Source organism: Scaptodrosophila lebanonensis, unplaced genomic scaffold (assembly GCF_003285725.1).
Source record: "Scaptodrosophila lebanonensis strain 11010-0011.00,11010-0021.00 unplaced genomic scaffold, SlebRS2 tig00000001-arrow-pilon, whole genome shotgun sequence".
Lineage (NCBI taxonomy): Eukaryota > Metazoa > Arthropoda > Insecta > Diptera > Drosophilidae > Scaptodrosophila > Scaptodrosophila lebanonensis.
The window spans coordinates 13,375,447-13,401,973 of NW_022060529.1; the positions used below are offsets into that span (position 1 = coordinate 13,375,447).

Consider the following 26,527-nt stretch of genomic DNA (forward strand, 5'->3'; position numbering starts at 1 on the left):
CATGTTTTCAACGTGCTCTCGCACACACACACACACGCGCACACGCGCGCACACACTACTACCAGCGCGCATGCAGGCAGCCAAGTTAGCGCTAGCCAGCAGCAGTGCTGCCAACTTTCGATTACATAAAGTAGTTGGACAGACAGTAAAAAAAGCCAAAAAAAAAACTAATAAAAATCAATCAATCATCTCTTAGTTCACATGTGATCTTCAATCATAGAAAGAAGCTATTACTAATTATGTGGCTCTATCTATGAAAATTTATATTAGTTTATATAAATTGTATAAAAACAAAGAAGAATGGGACGCTTGCTTTTAACTTTTTTAATATCGAAAATTACGACACGATGCGGTGGCGTTTGTGCTTCTATTTGGTTATATTTATATTATTAGTGGTGGCAATTGCAATATTTTCAAATAAGATATTACATTCGGGAAGTCTGTAGTGGTTCTTATTATAAAATGACTGCGTGGTGAAATTGGTTTTAAATATAAACCGCATAAATTAAATAGTTTCGTTTAGAAAAAGTAAAACATGTTTGTCGTTTAAAAATTGTTAATAAATTTATTTTTCTCATATTTGAAAATATTTGAAAATGTTTTACATATAATTATTATTTTTGCAATAGACTTCTAACAAACGTGCTACGAAGAACTGTTTAGATTTTAGTGGCCGTGTATTTGAGTATGTCCCGCCATTCATTCGAATATTGCCGCGTAATTCGGGCCAGTTCACAATAAATATATATTCCAAGTAGTGAAAGAATATTATGGCACAGCAATTAGCCACACGAATTTCGAAACTTCTAAGTCCATTAGCTACTTTTTTGCCTGCTGTGCACTTCTAAAAAAGGCTAGAATTCCCGCTGTCGCCAGTTTAATATTTTGCGCGCAATCGGCATTCGGCATTCGGCTCTGGAGCTCGCGGGAGAAAAGCTAGATTGGCAACACTGGCCGGCAGTCGCCGCAGCCTGCCTGTTGGTTGTTGTTGCTGTTGCTGTTGCCTTCGTTGCTTTGTATGTGTGTGAGTGTGCAAGTGTATTGGTGTAAAGTTGCCTCTTTTCTTACCTAAATGAGAACTTTGGTTTTCAAAATTCAGTCGGCATTCGACCATCAGTTGTGGTGCACGCTCATCAAATTGCGAAGCAGATAAGGCTAAGGCCGATGAAGCTGAAACTGAAACTAAACTTTTGACTTCTTGCGCTGAAAAGTTGTGAAAAGCTAACTGAAAAAGACTTGACAGCCGTTAAGTGAGTGAGAAAAAGTGCAATCTGATAGAATTCGGGGAAAATGTTGTCGAAATTGTTTATGCATTTATGAATTTATGATTGGCTTCTGCTTCAGCGTTCGAACTAAAATAATTTAAAGTGAAATTGAAAAGTCAGCGAAACATAGCAAGAAATCGCGCCAGTTGTTCGCTAACGGAAAAGACAGATAGCCATGCAAATAAATGCCAATCTATGCAATAATAATTGTTGTTATTATAAATTAATTTTTTGTTCAAATTATTATTTTTTTTATTATTATTTCTTGTATATATTGAAAAACTAGCTTGACAACCATTCTGAAGGCCGCTAAGTTATAAAACAAACTATAAAATACTTAAATAAATACAGTACCTACTAGAAGTTGTAGCCTGAATGTGAAAAAGGGTGGAGAAGAGCGCATTACTCGTATGACTTGGCCATACAAATAATTGTCAGCAGCAATTAACAACAGACTAATTTTTTTGCTGTAAGCTGTGTGGCAAACATTGAATATTAAGAAAAAAAAAAACGTGCAACAAACATAAAAGAATTATTTTCTAAGGTGAGTTCTATTAAAAAATAATTATTATTTATACTCCATTGTCGCCAAAATCAGTGATTAAACATAGCGTCCGAAGGCCAGTAATATCTTCTCTGTCTTGAATTGCATTCTTGGTGTTCGGTTTAGAACAATTTTTATCGCCAAACTGCATCATCATCGCGTCGCTATTAATGTTGATAATTGTATAATTTAATCGTATATTAATTTATAAAATTGGATTGTACGCTTTAGTTATATTTGCATTTCACTTTATGGAGCTTCAAAGGGTTGTTCAGTTCCATTCTTTAGCAAGCAAAGGGATTTTCATAATGAAATCTTCAATAGATATTAAGAGTTCAAAAACTATCCAATCTTGCATTTACTTTGAGTTGAAAATACAATTAGCAAAAATACAATACAATACAATACAAGTTCGGTTTTCCCAAAATGTCTTTTGTGAACAACATAATCCCTAATTATGGTATTAATCCCTAAATGTTGCCTGTCTGTCTGTATAACTTGAGAATGGGTGTGCCACCAAAAATCTTCACAAAGCTTCCACATACATAAGTATTTACATACATATAATTGCAAAAACTCAGACAATAACAAAATTCTTGCATAGTTGTCAACAAAAATATCGAGAGACTAAATAACAGCTCAGATTTCATGTGCTCCGTCCGATATTTGTTTTTTCTCTAGACTTCATTCGTTCTGTTTATATGTTTTTCCAAGTGCGACAAAAACTACTAGAAGACGAAAACAGAATCTGTGGAAAAGGAGATAGAAATGAGAAGAAACATAATAAGCAAATAACAATTTCACGCAATGGACGAGCAAATAAGAATATTGCGCGCACGCGCTCTCGCGCTCTTGAAGCATTTGAAGAAATCCTGTAGCTTGCAGATTTCCTGTTTACTTTTCGATGTGTTTTTCTGGCTAGCTGGTGAGCGGCTGAGCTGGTGAGCTGCCGACGGCTGCCGTTAATGAGCCGTTGTCAATACACATCAGATCACTGGGGAGGGGGGGGACGGACACATCAGGCAACAACAGCAAATATGTGCACAAAGCTCGAGTGTCGTTTTCGGGCAACACGGCGTATGTGCAACGCAAGCGAATGCGTGACGTTCATCTAACAGAAGACAAACAAACAGCAACACCAACAGCAACACCAACAGACAACCAAACGCTTGGATCACATGATGTGCATGGATGCTGGTGTTGATGTGGCCTATTGGCTCTGGCTGCACTCAGTCTGCTTCTGGGTCTGGTCTGTCGGCAGTGGTGTGCGCCACCCCAAGCCCTCAGTCCGAACTGCCTTGATTTGTTTGATTTGTTTGTTGGTTTTTGGTATATTTATTGAAAATTTACTGCCTGCATAACGAGCGGCTGGCACTGGCCAATGGCATATGCAAATAAGTGGCGGACAGACAGGGGCTTCTCCACATCATCGGCAATCCAGAAGTCATTAATCTCGCGCCAAAAATGAGTTTCTTTTGAAGGCAGGCAGGCAGCCTGACTGGCATGCTGATGAGTGTGCTGAAAGGAATTTCCTGTTGTTGTTCCTGTTGACAAATTTGCGACCTCACGGAATTTCCTAAGAAGCGCTGCTACATACTTTGTCTTTGACACAATATTCGTTTGATTTTCGTTGTTATTTATGAAATCGGACACGCTGACCCTTTTTTCATTCGTGGGACTGATATCTATACCCTATTAGCTGACACAGTCAAACTGGCAAGCAAAAACCAATTCAGGCTGCGCTTCCGGCGCTCTCGTCGACCTCAGACTCATTTATTGCGCAAACGCGACCATTGGAAAATATTGTACAAGCCCCAGTGATTTATTAGTGCACAGAATACTTGTATTGCAAATATTTGTTTTTCATTTTTCAGTACTTTCATAAATCACAATCTATTTTGGTAAGAGTTTTGATAGAAAGTCTAGAAATGCCATGCGAAATAAAAGGTCAACAATTTGAAAAATTGACATTGTCTTAACCTTGTCTTCACCCTTGAGACAGAACTGTGGAGAAACAAGCTGGACATTTTCCGGCTACTATCAAAACAGTTAAAGGCTTTCCCAAATTTTCATTAATTATTGATAAAGTACTGATTGATTCGGAATGCCGTCGCCTTGTTTCTGCAACAAAATTAAAATAATTCTTGAATTTGTTCCTAAGTTCTTATGGTTGAGAAGTAATTGAAGATTATCAGGTCTAAGCCAAGGAAGCTTTTCTCTTTGAGACTTTAAAATGAAAAAATTTTGGTATGTCTGAAGCTAATTTAGATCTGTCGAGCAGATTTGATCGAAAAATGCCGTCACATAATAGTTTGAATACATTTTACAAGCAAAGTATTTTTTTCATCTTTTAACTAACTAACTAGCGAATCTTTTTTATATTTAATTTTTCAAATGCCTCGTTTCGTGGCTTTCTGTTCTAATTCAAATCGTTTGCAGGATTACAAATAATATTTATTTCTAAGACCGTTTTCAGCTGTTCATGTCAGCTTCCAAGAAAAAGTTAGATCGTCATCTACATCTTCAATACTACTAAACATTAAAATTTAAAAGCACCATCCTAAGTGTGTTTTCGTCTACACGAGGGCTGTGTATATGGGTACATCACTGTACTCTGTACTTAGCAACAAAAACTATATTTCTCCATGGTCATAAGTTGCGAACTATATAAATCTACTGCATCTCTGTACAATCTAATCTTTTATAAAAAAAAGTTTGTCTTCATTTGGGGTCCTCAAGCGCTGAAACAATGTCAGATAAACAGACGAAAATAATTTATTAGACGACTCTGTGCAAAGTTTTCAAAGCTCTGGTAGGAACAGTATTCACAAAAGACACACATACTTCCTTCTTGTTAATAGAAATATGCCCTTTATTAGACAATGAAAAAAAAAAACTGTTAGAGTAGTAAGTTGACATAGGGCCTGACACAAAATAGATATTGCGCCTGTATTTCTTTGAGTCGCTTGAGCTCTGCTTGCTATTTAAATACTTAGTTTGTTTTTTACAGACCGAATATGTTTTCAAAATCATCGTATTGTGTGTCCAGAAGGTGGCAAAGGCTTATGACGTGGCCATGTGACAAACATGGTAGATCTCCAGATCTCTTGATCTGAATGCCCCGAAACGTGATATATAGTTCTATTATATTATCTAGCCACTTCATCTGAAGCTGAAATAACAGTCTAGAGTGTAATTAGGCACCTTCGTGAGTGTTCCCACTCGGTTTGGGGCTCACGAACTTTATCTTTGCGTATGGGACTCCTTCTTCTCTTTGCTTTTTCAGCAAAACTCTGGGTTGCTACAAATTCAAATACAATGTGTACAAATAAAAATTGCATTTGAAATTAGGAACTGCAGGAACACAAATGCAAAAACTAAATAAATGATGAAAAGAATAACACAACAATAATAATAACAACAGCAATAACAACAGCAACAACAACAACAACAACAACAAGATGAGATGCAATTCAATACAAGCGTAGTGGAAGAAAAAAATCTTAACGAAAATCCAGAATAAATGCCCAAAAAACATGAAAACAGGTATTTTAAGCAACGGCCAACGGACAAAATACATACATACAAACACACATATATATTTGTGCATATATAGTATGTGTGTGTATGTATGTGTGTATGTATATACATAGCACAGGTACGCTGCAATATTCAAGAGTGTGTGTTGCTTATTGAGTTTGGCAATGCAGTTGCAAAGCTTAGTGCTCTTGTTGTTGTTGTTGTTTGTGCTGCTGCTGCTGCTGCTGCTTCAGCGAATGCATTTTATGCCGTTGTTGTTTTTGTTGCTGCTGCTCCTTGCATTTTTCGTTGCAGCTCTGCTCTGTTCTCGCCCGCTCCTTGCACAAAATCCAAGCCCAAAAGCAATTTTTGTGAACATTAAAGAATTTCTGGAATTCGAGGCAAGGGCAGAGCAATGCCACTTCGCTAGCAACATGTCCCATTAAGTACAGTAAACACTGGCCATGCCAGCAAATGAGCGCCAACTAAGCGCTCCACAAGCCACAAGCCACAAGGCACCAGCCACCAGCCACATGACATGGACATATGACATGGAAAAACTAAATCAATAATAACAGCGGCAGCGAAAGAGGCAGTGGCTGGAGCAGGGGTTGGGGGCAGCGGTAGCAGCACCAAAGGAAAAGCGTGGAAACCGCCAACAAAAACCCACTGACTTTGCAAAGTCTAAAAATAGCCAAGCGTCTTGCACGAGGCACGACAGGAATGCAGCTTGAATTTGAGTGTGCGTGTGTGTGTGTGTGTGTGTGTGTGCGTGTGTGTGCGTGTGTGTGCGTATGGCTTGCACGTCCACGCAGACGTCTGCCGGTTAACCTGGAAAGTCAGTGCCATGCCGCCGACGGGACAGCGAAGCGCTGGGCAAACGGCAGGGAGTATGGGGAGAGATGGGGACCTTGCCAGCCAGCTAGCTGGCTAGCCGGCTAGCAACGTCAACATCCGACTGCCAAGCTGGTCGACCATCATATAAAATGTCGCAACGCATGTTAACGCAATAATTTTCGGTGCAGTTGCCGCCCGGTCTCGGACCGTTCCGTCCCATCCCGTCCCGTCCTGTCCTGTCCCGTCTCCAGTCCGACCCCATCCCATCCCATCCCGTCCCGTCCCCTCCCGTCCTGTCCCATCGTGGCATGCCATGAACCATGACGCAGTAGGTCATTAATTGTTTACGAGGAAATGTGCAATGTGCACGTACACACACACAAACATACTTACATATATGTATGTATGAGTTTTTTTTTTATACGAATACTATGTGTGTGAGTTGGCGCGTTTTTGTTTTGCTTGTCGCATGTGCAGATATTTTATTTCTTATGCATATGTATGTATGCACGTGTATGTCTGTATGTCTTCTGCCACCACTGCACTGGACAGGTAGCCAGCCGTTGACGTTGCAATCAATGGTCTTCTATACATGCAACACATCATTGCCAGATACACACACACACACACATACATATGTAGGTGCAAGTGCGTGTGCCAAAGCAATCAAAGACATTTTTCTCCCATATGTCCAGAGAGCGTTTATTTCGGGCATTCACAATTCAATACTGAATCGTTCCAGATCGCAAAAATGTAGAAATATATATATAACAGATTTGTCAGCCCCTTCAGCCACCAATCATCTTAGATCCAATTAATTAAATACACACCTGGACAGTGCAATAGGTGTGAGCATATTTAAAAAAAAAATTCTCTTCATATTTAAGTGTTTTTCAAAGAAAAGGTTAGTTTTTAAAGCAAACATACTTCAGCGACAAAAAAATAATAAATGGCTTTACCAACAATTAAAAATTAAAAACTTTAAAAAATAACTTAGCGTTTGGTTAATTTATAAATTACAATTGTTTTCGGTTGGACAGAATAATAGGTGTGCCCAACAAAATTAGTAATAAATATTGAAATTTTGTTATTTAAGGTCCCGCATTTTACCGAATATATTAGAGCACACTTAATACCCTGAATATCCGGCATTATTCTTAATGATTTTCTCGATTCCTGCAGACAAATCTTTACACGAACGTTATACCATACTTATTGAATAGTTTCCCATAACTGCAATAAATATGCATATATTTAGCAGTTCAATATTTTAAACACGATGTATAGTAGAGTAAGTTCCCAGTTTCCCTTTGGTAAGAGATACTACAGTGGAAAATTAAACTAGAACTGACGTCATCGCATTAGTGCAAGAATCTGGCTGTGCAATATTGTTCTGATTTGTTTGTGGACTCTCGCAGATTCTGCAGCTGAGTCTATGAGACTATTAATTCGAGCAGAGCAAACAGTTAACGCTAACAAGTGCCCAGGAGACACAAAGGGTTAAGCAAAAGCCAAAGGGCTAGCGGATAAGAGCTTCACAGACATTGACATATGCCAGCATGGGCGTGTATATCTCGCTCAAGGACGTTGCAAGTTAGCCAAATTAGGATACTTCACATGTGCTCCAATACAGATGCAGGCAACGCCAACTTGAGTCACGTACCCGTGCCCCACGCTATCGCTGTCGCTGTTGCTGTCCATACTCGTACATAAATATCGTAGACCAGCATGTATAGTACATACATACATATACTGTATATGTACATATGTGTGTGTACTCGTATGTGTGTGCTTGCGAGACTCTCTGTTGCTGTTGCTGTTGCCGTTGCTGCTTCTAACAATTGTTGCATGTCTGGCTCACTTTGTCTATCTGACTGCGGCCTACGCTCGCATTCGCATATGTTTGCTTGAGCACGTCCTTAATGTCATGACGATGACAATGACGATGATGATGACGATGATGACGATGACGACGACGACGAAGACGACAGCAGCCCAAAACAAACATCCAAACAGTGCGCCAAACAAACTGCAAGTTGCAAATCCAGACACACACTCACTCACCTGCAGAAACACACACCTCATGCCTCCGTTGCGCGCACCTGTCTTGCCTTGAACTGCGTTGTTGCAGAAGGGTCTTATGCACTTATTAAAGAGTTTGGTAACGAATAAAGCTTCCCCTCCCTAGTTATCTGTGGTTTCTAACTCACACATTAGAGGCATTGTTTCCATAGAGTTCGCATATTATTGTTGATCCAATAAATGGTTTAAAATCTTTGCGCAACATTTTATTTCTGGCTAAAAGCTTCTTACAAGTTGAAGAGCATTGAAGGCTCGGTGTTGCATGTTGTGTTAGATGATGGTCGCGCCGCTGCCACAACATGGTAGACAGTGCCAACGTCTCTGTGACTGTTGTTGTTGTCGTTGTTGTCGTTGTCGCTGGCAGCAACAGGTTCTTTATTTTTAGTGGTCACATTTTGAAAACCGCCTGCTCAATGTCAACTCAACGTTTGAGACTTAATTGTTGCCTCTTTGCTGTCAATGTCTTTTCTTTTTCTCCCCCCTCCCCCCTTGCTGTTGTTTTTGTTGCATGCACCATCAGTGTCTGGCCTAAGGCTTGGCGAACACTTGCTGAAGATCCCATATAACATATCTTTCTAAAACATGAGTACTTACTTACTGGTACATACATATATACATACATACATATATGTATACTATATAGATACGTGAATATGTAGGCATTTATTTTAATTGCTTTTAATTCTTTGTTTTAGCTCACAGCTTGTACGAGTATTGCGTGGCATGCCACTGCCAACAAACGCATGCCGCCTGGTCATGAGCCAAAGAAAAAATCAGAACAATTTGACATTTCGAAAATCAAATTACAAATACAAGCGTAGAGACATGTTCACAATGCGCGCACTTCCTGCCAAAGCGGAAGCGCGTATGCCAAACCAATTAGCGGCAACATTGTCACAGACGTCAGCAGCATCAGAAGCGGCGGCAGCAGCAGCAGGAGCAGCAACAACAGCAACAACAACAGCAACAGCTACAGCAACTGGTAGCCGCAAATGTAGCCCAATTTTAAGTTTATTTATAGTAATCGCATGGAAGTATCTGCAAGAAAAGCCAAAACGCTTCGCATGTCTTGCGCGCCAAATTGCCGGTGACAGTGTTAACCATGACGTCAATCGCAGTAGCAACATGTCTCAACTAAGACATCAACCGGCAGCAGAAGCAACAGAAGCCGCAGCAGCAGCAGTAGCAGCAGCAGCAGACACGGAGCCAGCAGCACAAAACGCAGATGTTGCTGACGCTAATGACAAGTTGTCAGTGGCATGTGAGCAGCAACAGCAGCAGCAGCAGCAGTGGCAGCAGTGGCAACATTTATCTAGTTCTAGTCCAGGAAAGAGCAGACGCTGCAGCACCTCGTGGCCGTCATCAATGAAAAGCCCAACAAAAGCAACAACAGTCAAGTCTGGCCAAGTGGCGACATCACCATCACCAACACCAACACCAACACTATCGTCATCATCGTCATCGTCGCCCATTCATAGCTGGTGTTCTTTGACGACTCTGTTAATTGCCCTGATGCTGAGCATGCGTCTTGTGGCGGGTGAGTAAGACAAGCATTCCACACACACACACACACACTCACACTTATATGTTTATCGACTTTAAGATACTCCTTCAAGCTGACCCAAAATCAGAAATATGCGTCTTAGAGCTTTTGGGCAACTTAAGAGCCACATACTATATATACGAATATATTACTTAGTATATAATCGTACGAGTATATGTATAAATAACTTCAAAGTGTGGCGCCATGTGCCCACGAAAGGCGTCTCTGCCTCCACTGTATCTGTATCTCTTAGCATACATTTTCGATATCGGTATCTTTGTATCTGTATCTGTGGATGTGACTGTGGCTGTCCCTGTCGCTGTCGCTGTGCAAATGTGCGTTCATTCGCTCCGATGTGATTGAACGATAAATGTGACACATTATACCAAATATGACGCAATTTCTCACAACAAAGTTGTTTGTTTATCGCACATGAATGTGGACTCTGGCGAGTCAGGGCGAGGGCAAAAATACGATTCGGATCCAACTGTAAATAAAATATCAAACGAATTTGATTTTAAGTTTTGTGCGCACGACTTTCGTTGAAATCTATTAGCGCTTATTTTTTCAATTCAATAACTATGGCAACAAAATATTTACCCTGCTTTCTTGTTGTTGTTGCTTACCTGCGATTGTAACTAGTTGTTTAATATTTCTCAGAAATGTTCTGCAAATAGTAGACATAATAGACATATAAATAATTTATTAAGTGGCTATCTGAATAGTCTTTTAGCTGAATTATTTTAATTTATTAGTGTGAGAACAGAACAAATATTGTGCGATAGTTTTTTATAATTGAGTTCAGTTTGGCAGCTATTGGTTCATTCATAATTTAATTCCCTATTTCTATGATACCCTGCTGTGACTGTACAATCTAACCATTCATTATAAAGTATTCTAAACTCATTCTGCATTTGGTCATCGGGTATGACGACAACATTCTGAATATCCAACTCGATTCTAACATAAACAACGATTTTTGTATACAAATAGACTTTTTTCATCGTGTCTTTGGTGTGACAGCAATTTGATAAAGCGATCTAATATACATATTCGTGTATCTGTATCCATAAAATAGTAATAGTAGTGAAATAGGAGAAGAGATTGAAACAGACAGACGGGCATCGGGAGTTCGACCCATCTCGCCAGGCTGATCTAAAGAAGTAGAAAAAATAAATGATCGTAGCTTTCAAAACGAATATTTGAGCCGCGAAGCTTCTTCGTGGGAACTCAACTCTATACTTTCCTTTTTTTTTGTTTCAAAAAATAATGTACATTTAAAAGCAACATTTTGAATTATCTTTCAAGTCAATCCCTATATATACAAGTATTTACATACTATATATCTGGAACTGTAATCATTACAAGTGTTATTATAAAAATTGCTAAATTATGATTATTTTTTAATTTTATTGGTCACAATCCCAATATAATGATTAATTTTTGAGCTAAACTTTAAAAATTAACCCATTATCATATTTTGAGCAAAAGTCAAACTCATAAAATAATGATTATTCTTTGAGTTTTATTTTTTTAATCAAAAGTAAAACTCAAGTTGTAATTTTGTCTTTCTCAGAGTTAACAAAAAACAAAATAGTCATTATTTGCGGTCCCTGGTATATATTCTGATTTATTTTCATAAATATGCTATATAATTATAATTTAAGCATATAGGAGTGTATGTATATACATATGTAGAAAGGGATCTCATGTCATTTTATATGGGATATATTTTTGATTTATAAGGGACTTTGGATTTTTGGTAAAACTATTTTGCGATCGCTAGCAAATTTTCCATCATCCAAATAATTTTTGTATATACTCGTACACAGCTGGAACCTGCTGGCAAACAGCACTCGGCAGCGGCAAATGCAATCAAATCTTCTCAACAAACATCACAAAGTTGGAATGTTGTGGCGCCAACCAAGCCTTCTCCTACACCGATCGCGAGCTGAGCAGTGTGGAGTATTTTTTTGCCACGGCCATCGGAGGCGGTGTTGAGTGCGCGCCATGCATAGGTGAGTGTTCTGTGGGGACTTGCCTTCGACTGGTGCTGGCATCAAAAGTGCTAATTTATGCAAGCGATGCAGTGTTGGTGTACTTGGCGTTGTTGTTATTCTTTTTCTCTAGCAACAACAGCAACAACTGAATATTTAACTTGCTACAAAAATTGATGCATGTTACTTAAACAATTTTCTATTCAAATTTTCGTGCTGAATTTCAGAGAGTTGCAAGAGTTTCAAATGTGGGCCAAATAAAAAGTGCGTCAAACGCAAGGGTCGACCCAAATGTGTGTGTGCGCCCGAGTGTGGAGCGGCATTGCGCCGGAAGCAGCAACAGCAACAGCAACAGCAACAGCAGCAGAAGCAGCAGCAGCAACAGCAACAACAACAAAAACAACATCACAATATGCATGAGAAGTCGCCTCGCGATACTCGTAGTCTAAGTAGCGAAATAACAAACATCAATTTAGGTTTAGATGGCGCCAAACGCCAGTATAAACAGAACGACAGCAGCAACATCCACAGTGGTGGCAACAACAGCAACAACAGCAACAAAGCTGATAACCAAAGAAGACAACAGCAACAACAATACAAACAAAGCCAAGAGAAGCCAATGCCGCGCCACAATCATAGAAAGGTGCAGGGCGAAACAAAACATAGAAGACTTTTGATTATAGACAGCAGCAATTTGCAAGAGGGAACACAGCTGGAGCGCCAACAACCCACAACCAGACGGCTGCATATTCAGAGCAAAAGCAACATGGATATGGATATGGAGATGACGATGACGATGCCAATGCCGGCAATGACGGCACATGCGAGCAACGAGCGACGCAGACATAAAAATAATAACAGCAAACACTTAACAAGATCAATGACGACGTTGGCAACATCGACGACAGGAGCCAATGACTCGTCAACACCGCCACCAGCAGCAGCAACAGCAGCAACAGCAACAACATTAGCGCCAACACACATCAGAGCGACAGCAGATTCAGCTACGTCTAGACATAAGACGGCAAATGCTAATGAACCCGCCAACGACATTAATAGGCAAGAGTATGGGCAAGAGCAAGACAATGCCAACATGCTGGCTGGAACTGAGGCTCAAGCTCAAGCTCGAGCTCGAGCCCGAGCCCGACTCAGACACATGCATCAACATGGCAGACGTGTTGAGCACGCTCCAAATCACGACCAACAATACGACAATGCTGATCAGAGCAACAACAACAACAGCAGCAACAGCAACAGAGGCGGCCACAATAGTCAACGAAAACGTAAACACCAACAACGTCTGCATAAACAGCGTAAGCATAAGGATCAGCAAATGGGCAGCAGCAGCAGCAGCAGCAAGAGCAATGCAACAACAACAAGAGCAGCAGCTGTGACAGCTCTGAGCATTCCTGCAAATAACACAATGTCTGGCATACGTCGCCGTTTATACGACAGTGAACGCGGAAGTGAAACAGCTACGTCATCGGTAACGTCCACGTCTGGTGGTGGTGATGCTGATGCTGTTGTTGTTGCTGCTGCAACAGCATCAACTTCTGATGGCAGGCGACGGCACAAAGGCCGCCAGGGCAGCCACAACAGCCACAACAGCCATAATAATAATAGCCAGAGCCCCACTAATGCCGATGAATTAGCATTTCTCGATGGAATTTATGATCACGAGTCTGGCTTTTTGGCGCAGTCCCAGCCCCAGCCCCAGCCAAATGGCATATTGGTAAGTCTTCATGCAATAATGTTGTAGCATACTTCAGGGCTACTTAATCACATATGCACAAATATGTATGTATGTATTATGTATGTATGTATGTTCGCATGCAGCAACACACAAATCCGGTTTGTGGCACCGATGGACGCACCTACAATACCGAATGCCAACTGCGCAAGCGCGCCTGCCGCACCAACAGTGCCGTCACAGTCGCCTATCGCGGACATTGCAAAAGTAAGTAACTATACTATATACATATACTATATACATACATAAATATGGTATGAATGCGATTTTGAGAGATGGGACAGGTAGGACAGGTAGGAGAGGCAGGAGTAGAGTAGTTACAACTGTCGACTGTTGATTGCTGGTCGCGTGCCAAAAACCGCAGAACCGCAATAATTAGATTAGAAGACAAATTATTGCACATTTCAATTATTGAAAACAACTTGTCGCCAATGGTGGAATGAAAAATCCAGCTGACAGTGCGCGCCATGAAAATGTTGTGTAATAATTTAATGATACAGGAAGCACTCGCAAACATGCTCAAATGATCAATAAAAGCGTGCATTCACAGCGCCAGACAAGAACGATGAGCTAAGACTAAGCCATGATGCGAGTCCAAGGCACCAAAAGAACCATCCAGCCATTGAGTTAGGCAGGCAGGCAGCTTGGCAGGCAATAACCAAACAGCTCGTTCATAATTTCCAACTGTTTGGCTCAAACTTGTTGGATTAGCCGCTAGCAGCGATCGTTCTGCTCATCGCTAGCTTGTTCTCCGACACGCTGCCTACGGTGGCACATAAAATGCCAATGTACATACTTACATATAACGATGGCGCGTGCCACAATTGGTGACTGCACATTGGTCCCAAACTGCAAAATACGTTAGTTTATGAAAACATAGTCAGCATGATGATGTGCAAACGAAATCACTTGATGGCTTTTTCGAGCCAAAACAACAAAAACCGATTTGTTTTTCTAGTGGGATATTTTTTTCAAAACCCAAAATATAGTAATGTAGTTAGTTAAACAAATGACTAATAAGCATTAAAGGAAACACTTGTAGAGATCTTACAAATATTCGGTCGAATATAGAACATTCCTTAAAAAAAAAGTTACCGAATAACATTTATTTCGCACGATCGAAACCCCATTAACTCCGAAAATGTAGTATAAGGACGTACGCAGGGGCCGCATCAGGAGGCCGTTGCTCCACCTAAAAAAAATTTCGTAATATAAAGTTGTTATCTTCATTATTATGGCGAACTATTTCGCCCTGAAATGGAACTGAGTTGGATTTGTTCAAGTTTTTTTTTATTTATCATACACATAAATTCTTATTTAAACTCATTTAATCAACAAATTGGCCCCCCTACGTACACCCTTGATTTAGTATATTCAGTTTCGAAATTATTCTGATCTGTTTCCTTTAGTAAATTATTCAACGAAAAAAAAAAAATACAATCGTTGAAAATGAAATATATGTTTTCCCATCATTCGTTCTAATACAATTAATTCAGTCGACATACAATATTATTTTAAAAGTGTTGTAAAGAGGAATCTAATTTTTAATCGATTTAATAAATTAAATTGGAATATTGACCACAAGAGACGATGCATTTAGAACCTAGATTTGCAGCTTATTAGTAAAACATTCAATATTCAAAGTTACAAAAAGTGCGTTTTTTCTAAAGTAAATTATCTTTTGGTAAATTATTCAACGAAAAACAAAATAACAATCGTTGAAAATGGAATACTTAAATATATGGTTTGGAATCTATCTTTAATCGATTTTAATCGGCACACATTAAATAAATTCAATTGGAACCTCAATTTGCAGTTCATTTATATTTTAACAATGCATTCCAACATTAAGTAAATTAATCTAAGTAAAAGGTTCAAAATTTACAGAAAAAACAATTACGTTTTTCCAAAGTTCTACGGTTTACCAGTTTATCTTTTCTATTGGATACGTACTATTCCCCGAAGGGAAGAAAAATAAGTTTTACAATCGAACGCATTCTAAAAGTGTTTTTTTTTTGTTTGTTTTGGGACCAGTGTGTCGTAGAAAGGAATCTGCATGGCACTTGATTACCCCGCCCCCCTCCTGCTCTATGTTGGAATGCAAACTGACTGCTGGTCGCAGCTAAAATTCGCATTCAATAATATTTTAGTGCAGAAAAATGAATGCAATTTTTTGCGAGTGTCATGGTTGGCGCCAAGGCGTTTCGCATCACAGGCAATGTGCAATGATAAATTTGACAGTTTATTGCTAGCCATATCCACATACACGTACATACATACTATATACTGATTACTTGTAGTTCTGAGAATGTGTATGTGTGTGTGTGTGGAATTGGCGCTAATCATAGAAATGGGAAAACAATTTATTTATAGCTTAAAATGTAATAGAAAGACACGGTTGAATGGAAACGTAAACAAAATATTTTAAAGGCTACTAGGAAACTGTTGTACTTCTAACTATATTTTAAGAGAATTAGCTACTTAGATCCTTATTGGTGAATCTGTAATTGGTTAATTTATATTATTTGTTCTCTGCTTCACCTTTAATAGCAATTCCATTCCCTAGGACTTGCCTGGCATTGAATTGCATTCCCGCCTCATTATAGGTCTTACAATTTTTTCATTTACTGCCTAGTATTTCCTTCTTTTTAAATTTTCTATATTAATTAAACTATCACAAAGCACATTTCACTTTTCTTTACTATTTATGCGTTTTATTCATTCCTGGACTGTTAAGTATCTAGTCATAATACTTTGATCTCCAAATGGATAACATTTTGTCGTTCCAAAATGTGTTTCACAACTACAAGTTTTACTTAATCGACGATAAATATTCTGAAGAACTTGGTAGTTTTGTATACCCTTTTTCATACGCTCTGTATCAATTACAATGAAATTTAAGAACTTAAACTAATCAAATTTTTCTTTACAAAAAGTTATGCCAAAGGGCTTATTAACTTGGTCGGAAAAGGGATCTCAAATTTTAGATAATGACGGAAAAATCAAGATATATTAATTCGTCTCGCCATGATGATATAGCTTTTGCAAAAATGTGAAATTTTAACGTTTTAATTTTGAACACCCCAAAAAAATGCAAAAAATCTGCGTTCTCATAGATACCGATTTTAAAGCGTTGTAAAAAATGTCGCATGGCAGATATTTCCATACATACGAGTTGTAGGTTTTCCTAAAATTCAGTGCTTTTTGTTTTTCCCAGTTCGTATATCATATATTTTTATATTGCTTATCATCAACAGCCAGTTGTAACGGAGTCAGTTGTCTGAATGGACTAACCTGCGTCGAAGATCAGAATATGATGCCACACTGTATAGAATGCGATATTAATTGTCCCTGGGCCGATGGGGCACAAGATCTGGACGGCGATGGCCAGCCCGATGACGATGGCATTAATGGGGAGCATGCGGTGTGCGGTGTGGATGGCAAAACATATAGGAGCACATGTGATATAAATCGTATGATTTGCAAAATTGGACGTTCCATAGCCGTGGCATATCCTGGACCGTGTCGTGGTATGTACTTTTCCTAAATATAAGCTAGCGATAGACATCTTGGAATGGGCAATAAGCCCGTCGATGGGGTGTTGTCTAATGGCTCTGCAATTGGCAATATGCTCTGCCTATGCTTTAAAAATCCATCAAATTAATTGTAATTGAAAGTCTTGCGCTGCCTATTACAAGTATAGTGCTACATTGCTTTGCTATGCGGTTGCCTACAATTGCAATGGCAATGCCAATTGCTGCTGTTGTTGCTGCTGTTGTTGCTGCTGTTGTTGCTGCTGTTGTTGCTGCTGTTGTTGCTGCTGCTGTCGAGTTGTTGGCGGCAACAGCAGCACATTTAACAACAATCATACCGCAACCGCAATTTTACATTTGATTGACTTGACTGAGGTTTACTGCTGTTACGGGTACGGAGTTTGTGGATATGTGTAGGTACGAGTACGTTCCCAACCACAAGCTGCAGTTGCCACGGCTGGGCCGTCATTGTCGCGCTACCGTCTGCAATCGCCGACTGACTCTTGCCCACACCAACAACATGAGTTGGCGGAGGCAGGCGTATCAAGTTGCTCGGTGTTTGCCTGAAATTGCTACATTTGCTTATACGGCTCCATGACTGCGATTGCCATCATCAGCAACAGCAGCAGCAGCAGCAACAGCCTCAGCTCTTGTCAGTGGTGCTCCACTTTGAGTGGCGTGCATCGTCTCGGCTTAATTCGTGCTTATTCATTTTGTGGTCACACCACCACCACCACTACCACCACCACTGCCTAAGACAATGCAATTGATCGACTCATATTTCCAATTAATTACAAAGCCGCACCAGCAGCGACCGTCAGCTGTCAGTGCATAGTGAACAATTTTTTGATTTTCGCCGGCCCACATGATTGGCATTTCAAAAACAAAATATTCACCGAACTTCGAAAAATCCAGAACTCCCGCTTCCCGCAATTCACCAATTTTTCCCGCAATCGGTCTTCCAAAACAGCCAGATTTGACGGGAAAAAAGCGAAATTGGCAGCCCTGCACCGAAGTTAGCAACACATATATTTTTATTAAATTCGTATATTATCTGCAAAAAACAGGAAAGGAATGCTGGCGACAGTCTGGCCCCGACTCTTAAAAGCCCTTTTCCCTCAGATTTGGTCATATGCGTCAAAATTCCTCACCTGACCAAAAACACATTTGTTGAAATTCATGTATTATCTGAAAAACAAGAAAGGAATCCTGGGGTCCATCTGGCCCCGACTCCTAAAAGCCCTTTTCCCTCAGATCAGGTCATATGCGTCAAAAACATATTTGTTGAAATTCATGTATTATCTGAAAAACAAGAAAGGAATCCTGGAGTCCATCTGGCCCCGACTCCTAAAAGCCCTTTTCCCTCAGATTTGGTCATACGCGTCAAGATTCCTCACCTGACCAAAAACACATTTGTTGAAATTCATGTATTATCTGAAAAACAAGAAAGGAATCCTGGGGTCCATCTGGCCCCGACTCCTAAAAGCCCTTTTCCCTCAGATTTGGTCATACGCGTCAAGATTCCTCACCTGACAATATTTCATGGATAGCGCTCTAAGATCAAGATCTTTGTGCCACCAATACATTTAACTTTTCTTAATCTTAAATTACTCTCTCTCTCTCTTTCAATCCCACAATAAATCCTATTAAAATCTTGCACAATCCACGGATCCCCACATTCTTATATTCAAAATTGCCACATATTCAAACTTTGATAATAATAATAATATTTCTGATTTAAAAATACTCGTATGCACACAATATAGCTAGCTAGTTCCAGCAGGTAATCTCTTTGCAAAAATATCATAACTTAGACACGCCAATGGGTTGACAATGGGGTCTATACGGATCTATATTTACCTTCGTTATGCAATGGTTTACCTTTCTCGGAGGAGCGTATAACACTTTGTTGAATAAAAGAGTCGATTTCAATTCTGTCCTCAGAAAATTGCTATTAATAGGTTAGCTTTTAATGGAAAGCAGCTAAATCGATCAGTTATTCACTTTTAATTTATGGGCGAAATAATGGCAAAGTTGATGAAGGGCCCCTTCTATCTTCAACGAGCAAGGTCAACGAATATGAGACTGGTCTTACAAGTAAGTGGTAGGTCTAACCCACCCGACGACATGATTCTCGCTAAGTTACAGGGAATGGCAATTTATATTTTAATAATTAACCTATCTACCCGCGACATTATATCTGTTTCCAAATATGAAAACTTGACTCCCACCACAAACATTAACTCAAATGAAGATGTAAACACTGAGACAACATATTGCACAAATCGCTTATTTTTTAGGGTCTCTAAGAAATTTCAAAAGCTTTATGTAAGGCGTTGTTTACGTCTAAATTTACATTGCTAGGTGTATTCTTTTATTTTTCAAACTAACTATTTGTGGAGTATTTTTTAGGTATTTTTAAGCTTTGATGAAAAATAATACCTCGCCCATATTTTCAAAAACTTCTTCCCTTTACCTAACTTTAAAATCTTTTATAAGGATTGATGCGGCGTTGGCTTTAAATGCGACTTCGAACGCCACGTCGTAACCCGCTTTATCAATCTGTTCAGTGGACTTCGCCGCACTGTGCAGTGACCGCTTTGGCATTATCTAATTACGCCCACGAAACATCTGAGACCCCAATAAAATGCGGCATTTGACAGTTGCATTGTCGCGCCATATCTGTATCTTTATATTTGCGGAGAACGACGCGTCGACGGGTGCCAGAACTGGTTTACTGTGCCAGACTTGGCCAGCTACTGCCCGATTGCGTGCTAATTGCAACGTTTCCGCGCAAATTACAAGCTGTAATTAAAAAAAAAAAAAAAAAACACTAGCACCAAGTCAGACACTGACGAAAAGCGCTCATCTACTACTACTACCTGAGCTGTATTGTAATTAAATTCACGAGTGTTCTAATAATAGGGTGCTGGCCGTGCTTTTGTCTTTGTCTTTGCATTTCGAAACGATTTCCCATAAGGCGTAATTGCCTTTGCCAGCACAGGAGTAGAGCAGCTGAAAATACGCGATCAATTGATTAATAAATAATACTTTGCAGTAAAATAAAAATACGATGAGCTCTTTACGATATTCGAGATAACATTCACAAAATTGCGCCTTGTTGGCTGTGTGAATATTTTTATGGCATATTTTTTCTTCTACTATTGTTGCTATTCATTCGCCCACAAAATAACAACACTTTTATATTTGTCGTTCAAATATGGTTGTTTGGTGGAAAAATAATTCGGATACACTTCTGCTTATGATTTTGACGAAAGCCTCATAATAATTTAAAGTGTTATCAGAATCAGTGCACGCTATATGGTATTCCTACAAAAATCAATCTGAGTAGTAAGCATTTTTCTGTTCATTTAGATATCGTAACATCAGTAGAAATGATATGAAAAATGTTTTATTTAAGTTTCTTAGGAACAATAGCATTTTAGCTGTTTACCTTTTTTTAATATGTAATTAATATTGATACTTAAGAAACCGTAAAATCATTTAATATTTAATTATTTTATCAAATAAATTAACGTAAACAAATTTTTCATAGAAAGAAACTTAGATTTAGAAAATTTATGCATTCTAAATACAATTTCCTTATCTATTTGACGATATATATTAGCTGATTCTATTGTAGTATATATTCAAAAAAAAAAAGGCATACGAATATTAATTTAATCAAAGTATGCTTAATTAGAAATCGTTTAATTCAGTTAATCACAAAATACATATGTATGTCATGATATTGTTATCCTGTACCGAAGCGGTTAAAGGTTATACAAGTTTTTATCTATTTTAATAGCTTAAATTAGAAACTTTGGAAAATGTGAATGGAACCTACCTTCCCGTCAAACTAAGAAAATGCCGTCATCCGTCTGCACGGTAGCCGGAAATTAATAAAAATGAAGATCATTAACAATTATTCACTTTTGCTTTTAGCACAAAAGTGCGTGCGTGTGTGTGCGTGAGTGTGCATGCGTGTGCGTGCGTGCGCGTGTTTGTGTGTGGCTTTGTTTAGCCTTCTGATGATCCTCGCATGCAATATCTGTCTACCATGCTACCAGTTTCCAGTCTTTTACTTTATGCTGATCGCTGGCGATAAATTAAAATGTACATATGCAGAGGTCTGTCTAAAAACTACTGTGTCTGTCTGTTGTGTGTCAGAGCTTGGTTTTGGAGAATTTTATCTTTATGGTTAGTAACTTTATGGTTTTTATGCCTACATATGTACATAACTATGTCTTTGTTTTGTATATATGAATATGTATGTGTGTGTGTGTGTGTGTGTGCTTTCACATTAAGACTTGTGTGTGTGTGTGTGTGTGTGTGTGTGTCTGTCTGGGTTTGAACCTGCGATCAAACCTATAAAACCCATACAAAAACGTTCCAGAGTCCACGAAGGAAGGCACAAAACTTACTCAAAGAAATATGACTACACGTACAAACCATTAAAAACGCCATTTTCGCGACGGCGACGGCGACAGCATACGCCGTGATTACAACTGAAGGCTCGTCCGACCATCTGACCAACCGACCAGCGACCGAACGACAGAACGACAGTCGGACATGGCAATGGCAACGGCAACACGTCACTCTCGTCTGGCTTCGCGTCTGTCGGGCTGGGTTGGCTGCGCTGAAGTTTACGATCATATTAAAATCACCTTAAACAACACGCAATGCCAAAATGGCCAGACAGCCGGCGCACACACAGGCGCACACACATGACCCACGACGAATCCGGCCCTGCCACACAATGTTGCAATAAGTTCCTCAAACAGCAACAGAAACAACAACATTTAGCGGACAGCAGACATTTTCAGATGCGTCTGCTGCCGCCGTTCTTGTTGTTGTTGTTGTTGTTGTTACTGCTGTAGCATGTGGCAACCGGTCGTCGGCATTGATTAAACCACGTCGACATAACAAATTACAGCTGAGTTGCATTGTGACGGCATTATCAGGCGCAACCACACAGACATATCCATCAAAATCAACAAGTGCTGCAAGTCTTACTTCCGAAGTTCCAGTACCTTGAACTAGTTTTCTAATCAGCACACCTGTGTGTGTTCTTTAGAGCTGATGAAAACTAATTTACTAAATTACATAACTCTTCCATTAAGAGATTGTTCTTAAAGTAATAAGTGAAAGGACTTTATTGGAGATATTTCAGAACCAACTTCGAAACTTATTTGAACACATATTCAATAATTATATTGGGATTCGTAACTCAGTAGAGCTTTTCTCGAAGCGCTTTTATCGGCCCTTTACATTTTTTTTATAGCCTGTATTTTTTCTATGAATTTTAACAAATGTTGTTAGAACAAAGACAGCTTTCGAACAATCATTTTTCCATTTTAACAATCATTGAAAAGTTTCTTTAAAAAATGAAGAAGCTCTACTATTCCTATTACTACTAAGAAGAAAGAGTTAGTATTCTATATACCTATTTGATTGTTAGTACGACATATTTCTCCATTTATATATCCCAGCTACTGGATTGAATTTTGTTGTTTACTTCTCGAAACGCCATCATCTGCTTTTGATTAAGTTTTTAACATTATTGAAAAGGTTCTTTAAAAAAAGAAGAAGCTCCACTATTCCTGTCAATACTAAGAAGAAAGAGTTAGTACTTCTATATACCTATTTGATTGTTATTAAGGCATATTCCTCCATTTCTATATCCCAGCTACTGGATTGAATTTTGTTTTTTACTTCTGAAAACGCCATCATCTATTATTGGTTAGTTTTTTAGCAATATTGAAACTATCTTAATAAAAAAGAAAGAGCTGTACCATTCCTGTAAGTACAGAGAAGAAAGTGTTAATACTTTTAGCTTACCTATTTGGTATAAAGGCATATTCTCCATTTAAACAGCTACTGGGTTGAACTTGGTTGTTTACTGCTCGAAACGCCATCATCTCTTATTGGTTAGCTTTTTAACAATATTCAAAAGGTTCTTTAAAAAAAGAAGAAGCTTCACTATTCCTGTCAATACTAAGAAGAAAGTGTAAGTACTTTTAACTTATCTATTTGGTATGAAGGCATATTCTCCATTTAAATTTTCTTGTTTACTTCTCGAAACCCCATAATATTTTATTGGTTAACTTTTTAACAACATGGGTTATTCCGATTTGATTGTTACTAAGACATATTCTTCATTTACTTCATCTACTTCATATATATCTTATATATATTGGTTACCTTAGTTTCGATGCAGATCATCCGGTTTGCAAATTAAACAACCAAATTCTCCCTAGTGGCTGGTGAACTAGTAAGACCTAAAACTGGCGGGAATTCTTTTTAACACTACCTACAAACACTGCACATATATTTATGTTTGTGTGTGTGCGCGCGTGTACCCTGCAAAGGAAGCTTGAGGCGAATGGCGCGGTTGAAATTAATAAATTTTAACTGTTACGAATTGCTAGACTGTCGACATCGACCTTTCCTGCGCCGTCCTCGAAGTTGCAGACATGCCGCCACATCTCCCCGTCGCGCCATGCCACTCCCGCTCCTGCTCCAGCACCCGATCGCTCTAAGCGCTTTGCAACATTGTTGCCAAGTTGAAGATCATGTTAACGATAACTATACACACGCACACGCAGGCAAGTGGCGTTTGGAGTGTCTGCCCCTTTGTGCTTGCGTCGTTCGTTTGGCCACAGCTACTGTCTTGCGCATGCGTTGCACGGGAAAAGGGGCGGACGCAGACTGTGGTGTGAATAATGTGGCAGCGTTGAGAATTACATTGCTCTTTCCACTTTACTGCTGCGTCCAACTTCCCCGACGGTGTATCCGTTCGTAAGGCATCAACAATAAAATCGCCCAATATCAAAATCAAAGGGCATATACTGTACTTACTTACATACTTGTATATACTTTTACGAAGGCAGTCCGAAATGTTTCTGCCCGGAGACGTTCTCCTACATTAACAAAACTATTACATTTTTATTAGGCATCTTTTTATATGTTTCCACCAAAATTGATTGGTTGTTCAATAATTGATTAACTAGGTCCATATCAGTGGTTAAATAAAAATTTGATAATCGTGCTGTCATAATAGATTTGTTTTTGAAAGGCAATAGGCTTACACAAACCAAAAACAAGATGGCCGTTGTTTAAGAGAACTCTTCTCTATTATTGGCAACTGTTAAGTCCAGGGCAGCTGAACTTAAACGTGGATGTACGAGCTTAAAATATTAGAGACAACCGGGACGCCCATAAACTACCACTGACGAAAACATCGCCAAAATTCTGAAAATGGTTCTGGACGACCGAATCAAAGTAAAGAGATAGTTGAGATAGCGAAGTTCTCTAAAGACAGCAAATTTTGAACAGAAAAAAGGACCTGAGATAGCCCCGCGATCGATCAGATGCGCCATCCCATACATCAGCTGTTGCTCTCCTTACTCTCCAGACCTAGCCGCAAGCGATTCCTTCTATACCTTAAACTAAAATCTTGAGGGACAGACATTTTCATAAAATAACAACCTTTTTGAGGAGCAGGACGCGAATACTTTTTGATGAAGTTGAAGAGTAGGGAGCATCGCTAGAAGAACTGTCTAGTTAAAAAGTTTTATCTTGTCAGGCTGGAAACATTTCGAACTGCCCTCGTATATATGTATGTATAGGCATGTACACACTTAAATATGGATTGTATCCAATTGTTGACTTTCCACCTGCCAGTCTGTCTCAGTCACAGCAGAAAATCAGCGAGGCAAGAGCACCTGCCAAAGTTCACATGCAAGGAACAGGATATGTGGACTGCAAGGCCATTACTCAGAATTCGCCAAGTCAGACATTAAGAAAACTTTAGCAGCTTTAATATATAAAATCGGTTTATTACGCTGTTCGCTGACTTAATGCCTCAACTTTTTACAGCCGACCGAGTCAGCTGTGCGGACATCAAGTGCGGACCAAGGGACACTTGCCTGGTGGACTTGCAGACCCATATGCCACGATGCGTCGCCTGCCGCTACAAATGTGCACGTAAACAGCAGCAAATGGTAAGTGAATCCAAACATATATGTATATAAGTATATGAATGAATCCATTAAGGTATTTAATTTTGTAAACTTAATGTAAGTACATCTGTGCTCAAAATAATAGAAAGGCTATTTGAAAAATGTAGTTCGATCAAAAAATGTAGGAAATGGTGTTTTAATGAACTGAAAATAATTTGTATTATTAAGTATACTAGTATATTAACAAGTAATCAAATACCCCGGTCCAAAAATGTACATCAAAGATAGTGACTGACAAAATCGAACATTAGCTTCAAAGGAAGGAACCATAAAGTTTTCTCGACTAATCTAATCAATACATTAGTGTCTGTACTGAAAACCAAATCAATATTTTCGTACTCTACGTTCGGTGAAACCAAGATATTGCCAAGATAAAAAACATTATTTTAGAAAACAAAAATGTTGGAACAGTTTAATTAATCTTAACAACTTTGAAAACTAAACACAAGTTATTAAAATGTTGAAATACATAGTTTAGTTTCAAATAAGTGATAAACAATATAACACTTTGTGTGTGGGTTTTGACAATTTTAAGCACAGTAGGTTTCTTTACATAAAATCTATAATTGACATTGGCTTCTTTGATAAAAAATCAATTTCAAACCTAATTTAGCGCTCTCTTTTATTGAAAACTTTACTTTTTCAATTTGTAATAACAAATTTGAGTTCCATTTTAATGATCATATAATTTTTTTTTTATTTGCAGCAACATCAAAGCGGCAATCTGTGCGGTGTTAATAATCGCACCTACAATTCGTGGTGCGAAATGCGGAAGGATTCGTGTGCCACGGGCTATTTTATAGGCATAAAGTCAGCTGGCGGATGTACTTGAGGTCACATCTCTGACCTAAATAATTGAAAATTTATTAGAACAAATATTTAGAAGCAGCAACATTATGTATACTTATGTATTCAAATCGCATGTCTTGTCTTGTTAGTTAAATATCGGGTCTAGAAGTTTCACTTACTACCAAGCATGTCGTCAGTCAGCGATGCAAGCATGGTCAGGCAAGATAATAGGTATTCAATATCTAATTGTCATCATATATGCGGCTGGCGATATCCCATAATTACTGCATACGTTTATATTTATGTGTAGATCCAGCATCCAAAGAATCTCGTTGTGCGTCTGTATGTTGTAAACTGTGCATTACATTAGCCTTCTACACTTGCACCTACACATAAATACATATTCATATTAGTGAGTTTCTGGCCTGCAATTCTATAGCTACCAACATACATATATGCATACATACATACATATGTACGTGCACATGTCAACAGAGAATTGCAAGTGAATGAGACAACACATATCTTAAGAGGCTTTTGTATTAAACATAAATTATTTTATAATTAATTTATATACTTCTCTAGCGAAAAACAATTAAAAAACACGTTCAACCTAAAATTAGTTTACAAAATCTAAGCATTAT

At 38.8% G+C, this 26,527-nt stretch overlaps 1 protein-coding gene across 1 annotated transcript; it reads left to right on the forward strand.

The window, feature by feature from the left end:
• Positions 1-1,115: 1,115 nt before the first annotated feature.
• On the forward strand, positions 1,116-26,332 carry LOC115620076 (AF4/FMR2 family member 4). The gene is made up of 9 exons (XM_030513241.1): positions 1,116-1,250; positions 1,552-1,809; positions 8,943-9,784; positions 11,623-11,808; positions 12,015-13,519; positions 13,624-13,744; positions 16,795-17,067; positions 24,952-25,076; positions 25,801-26,332. Exons 3-9 carry the CDS (start codon positions 8,971-8,973, stop codon positions 25,924-25,926), a joined length of 3,150 nt encoding a protein of 1,049 aa, XP_030369101.1. The 5' UTR covers positions 1,116-1,250; positions 1,552-1,809; positions 8,943-8,970; the 3' UTR covers positions 25,927-26,332.
• The last annotated feature ends 195 nt before the right edge of the window (positions 26,333-26,527 follow it).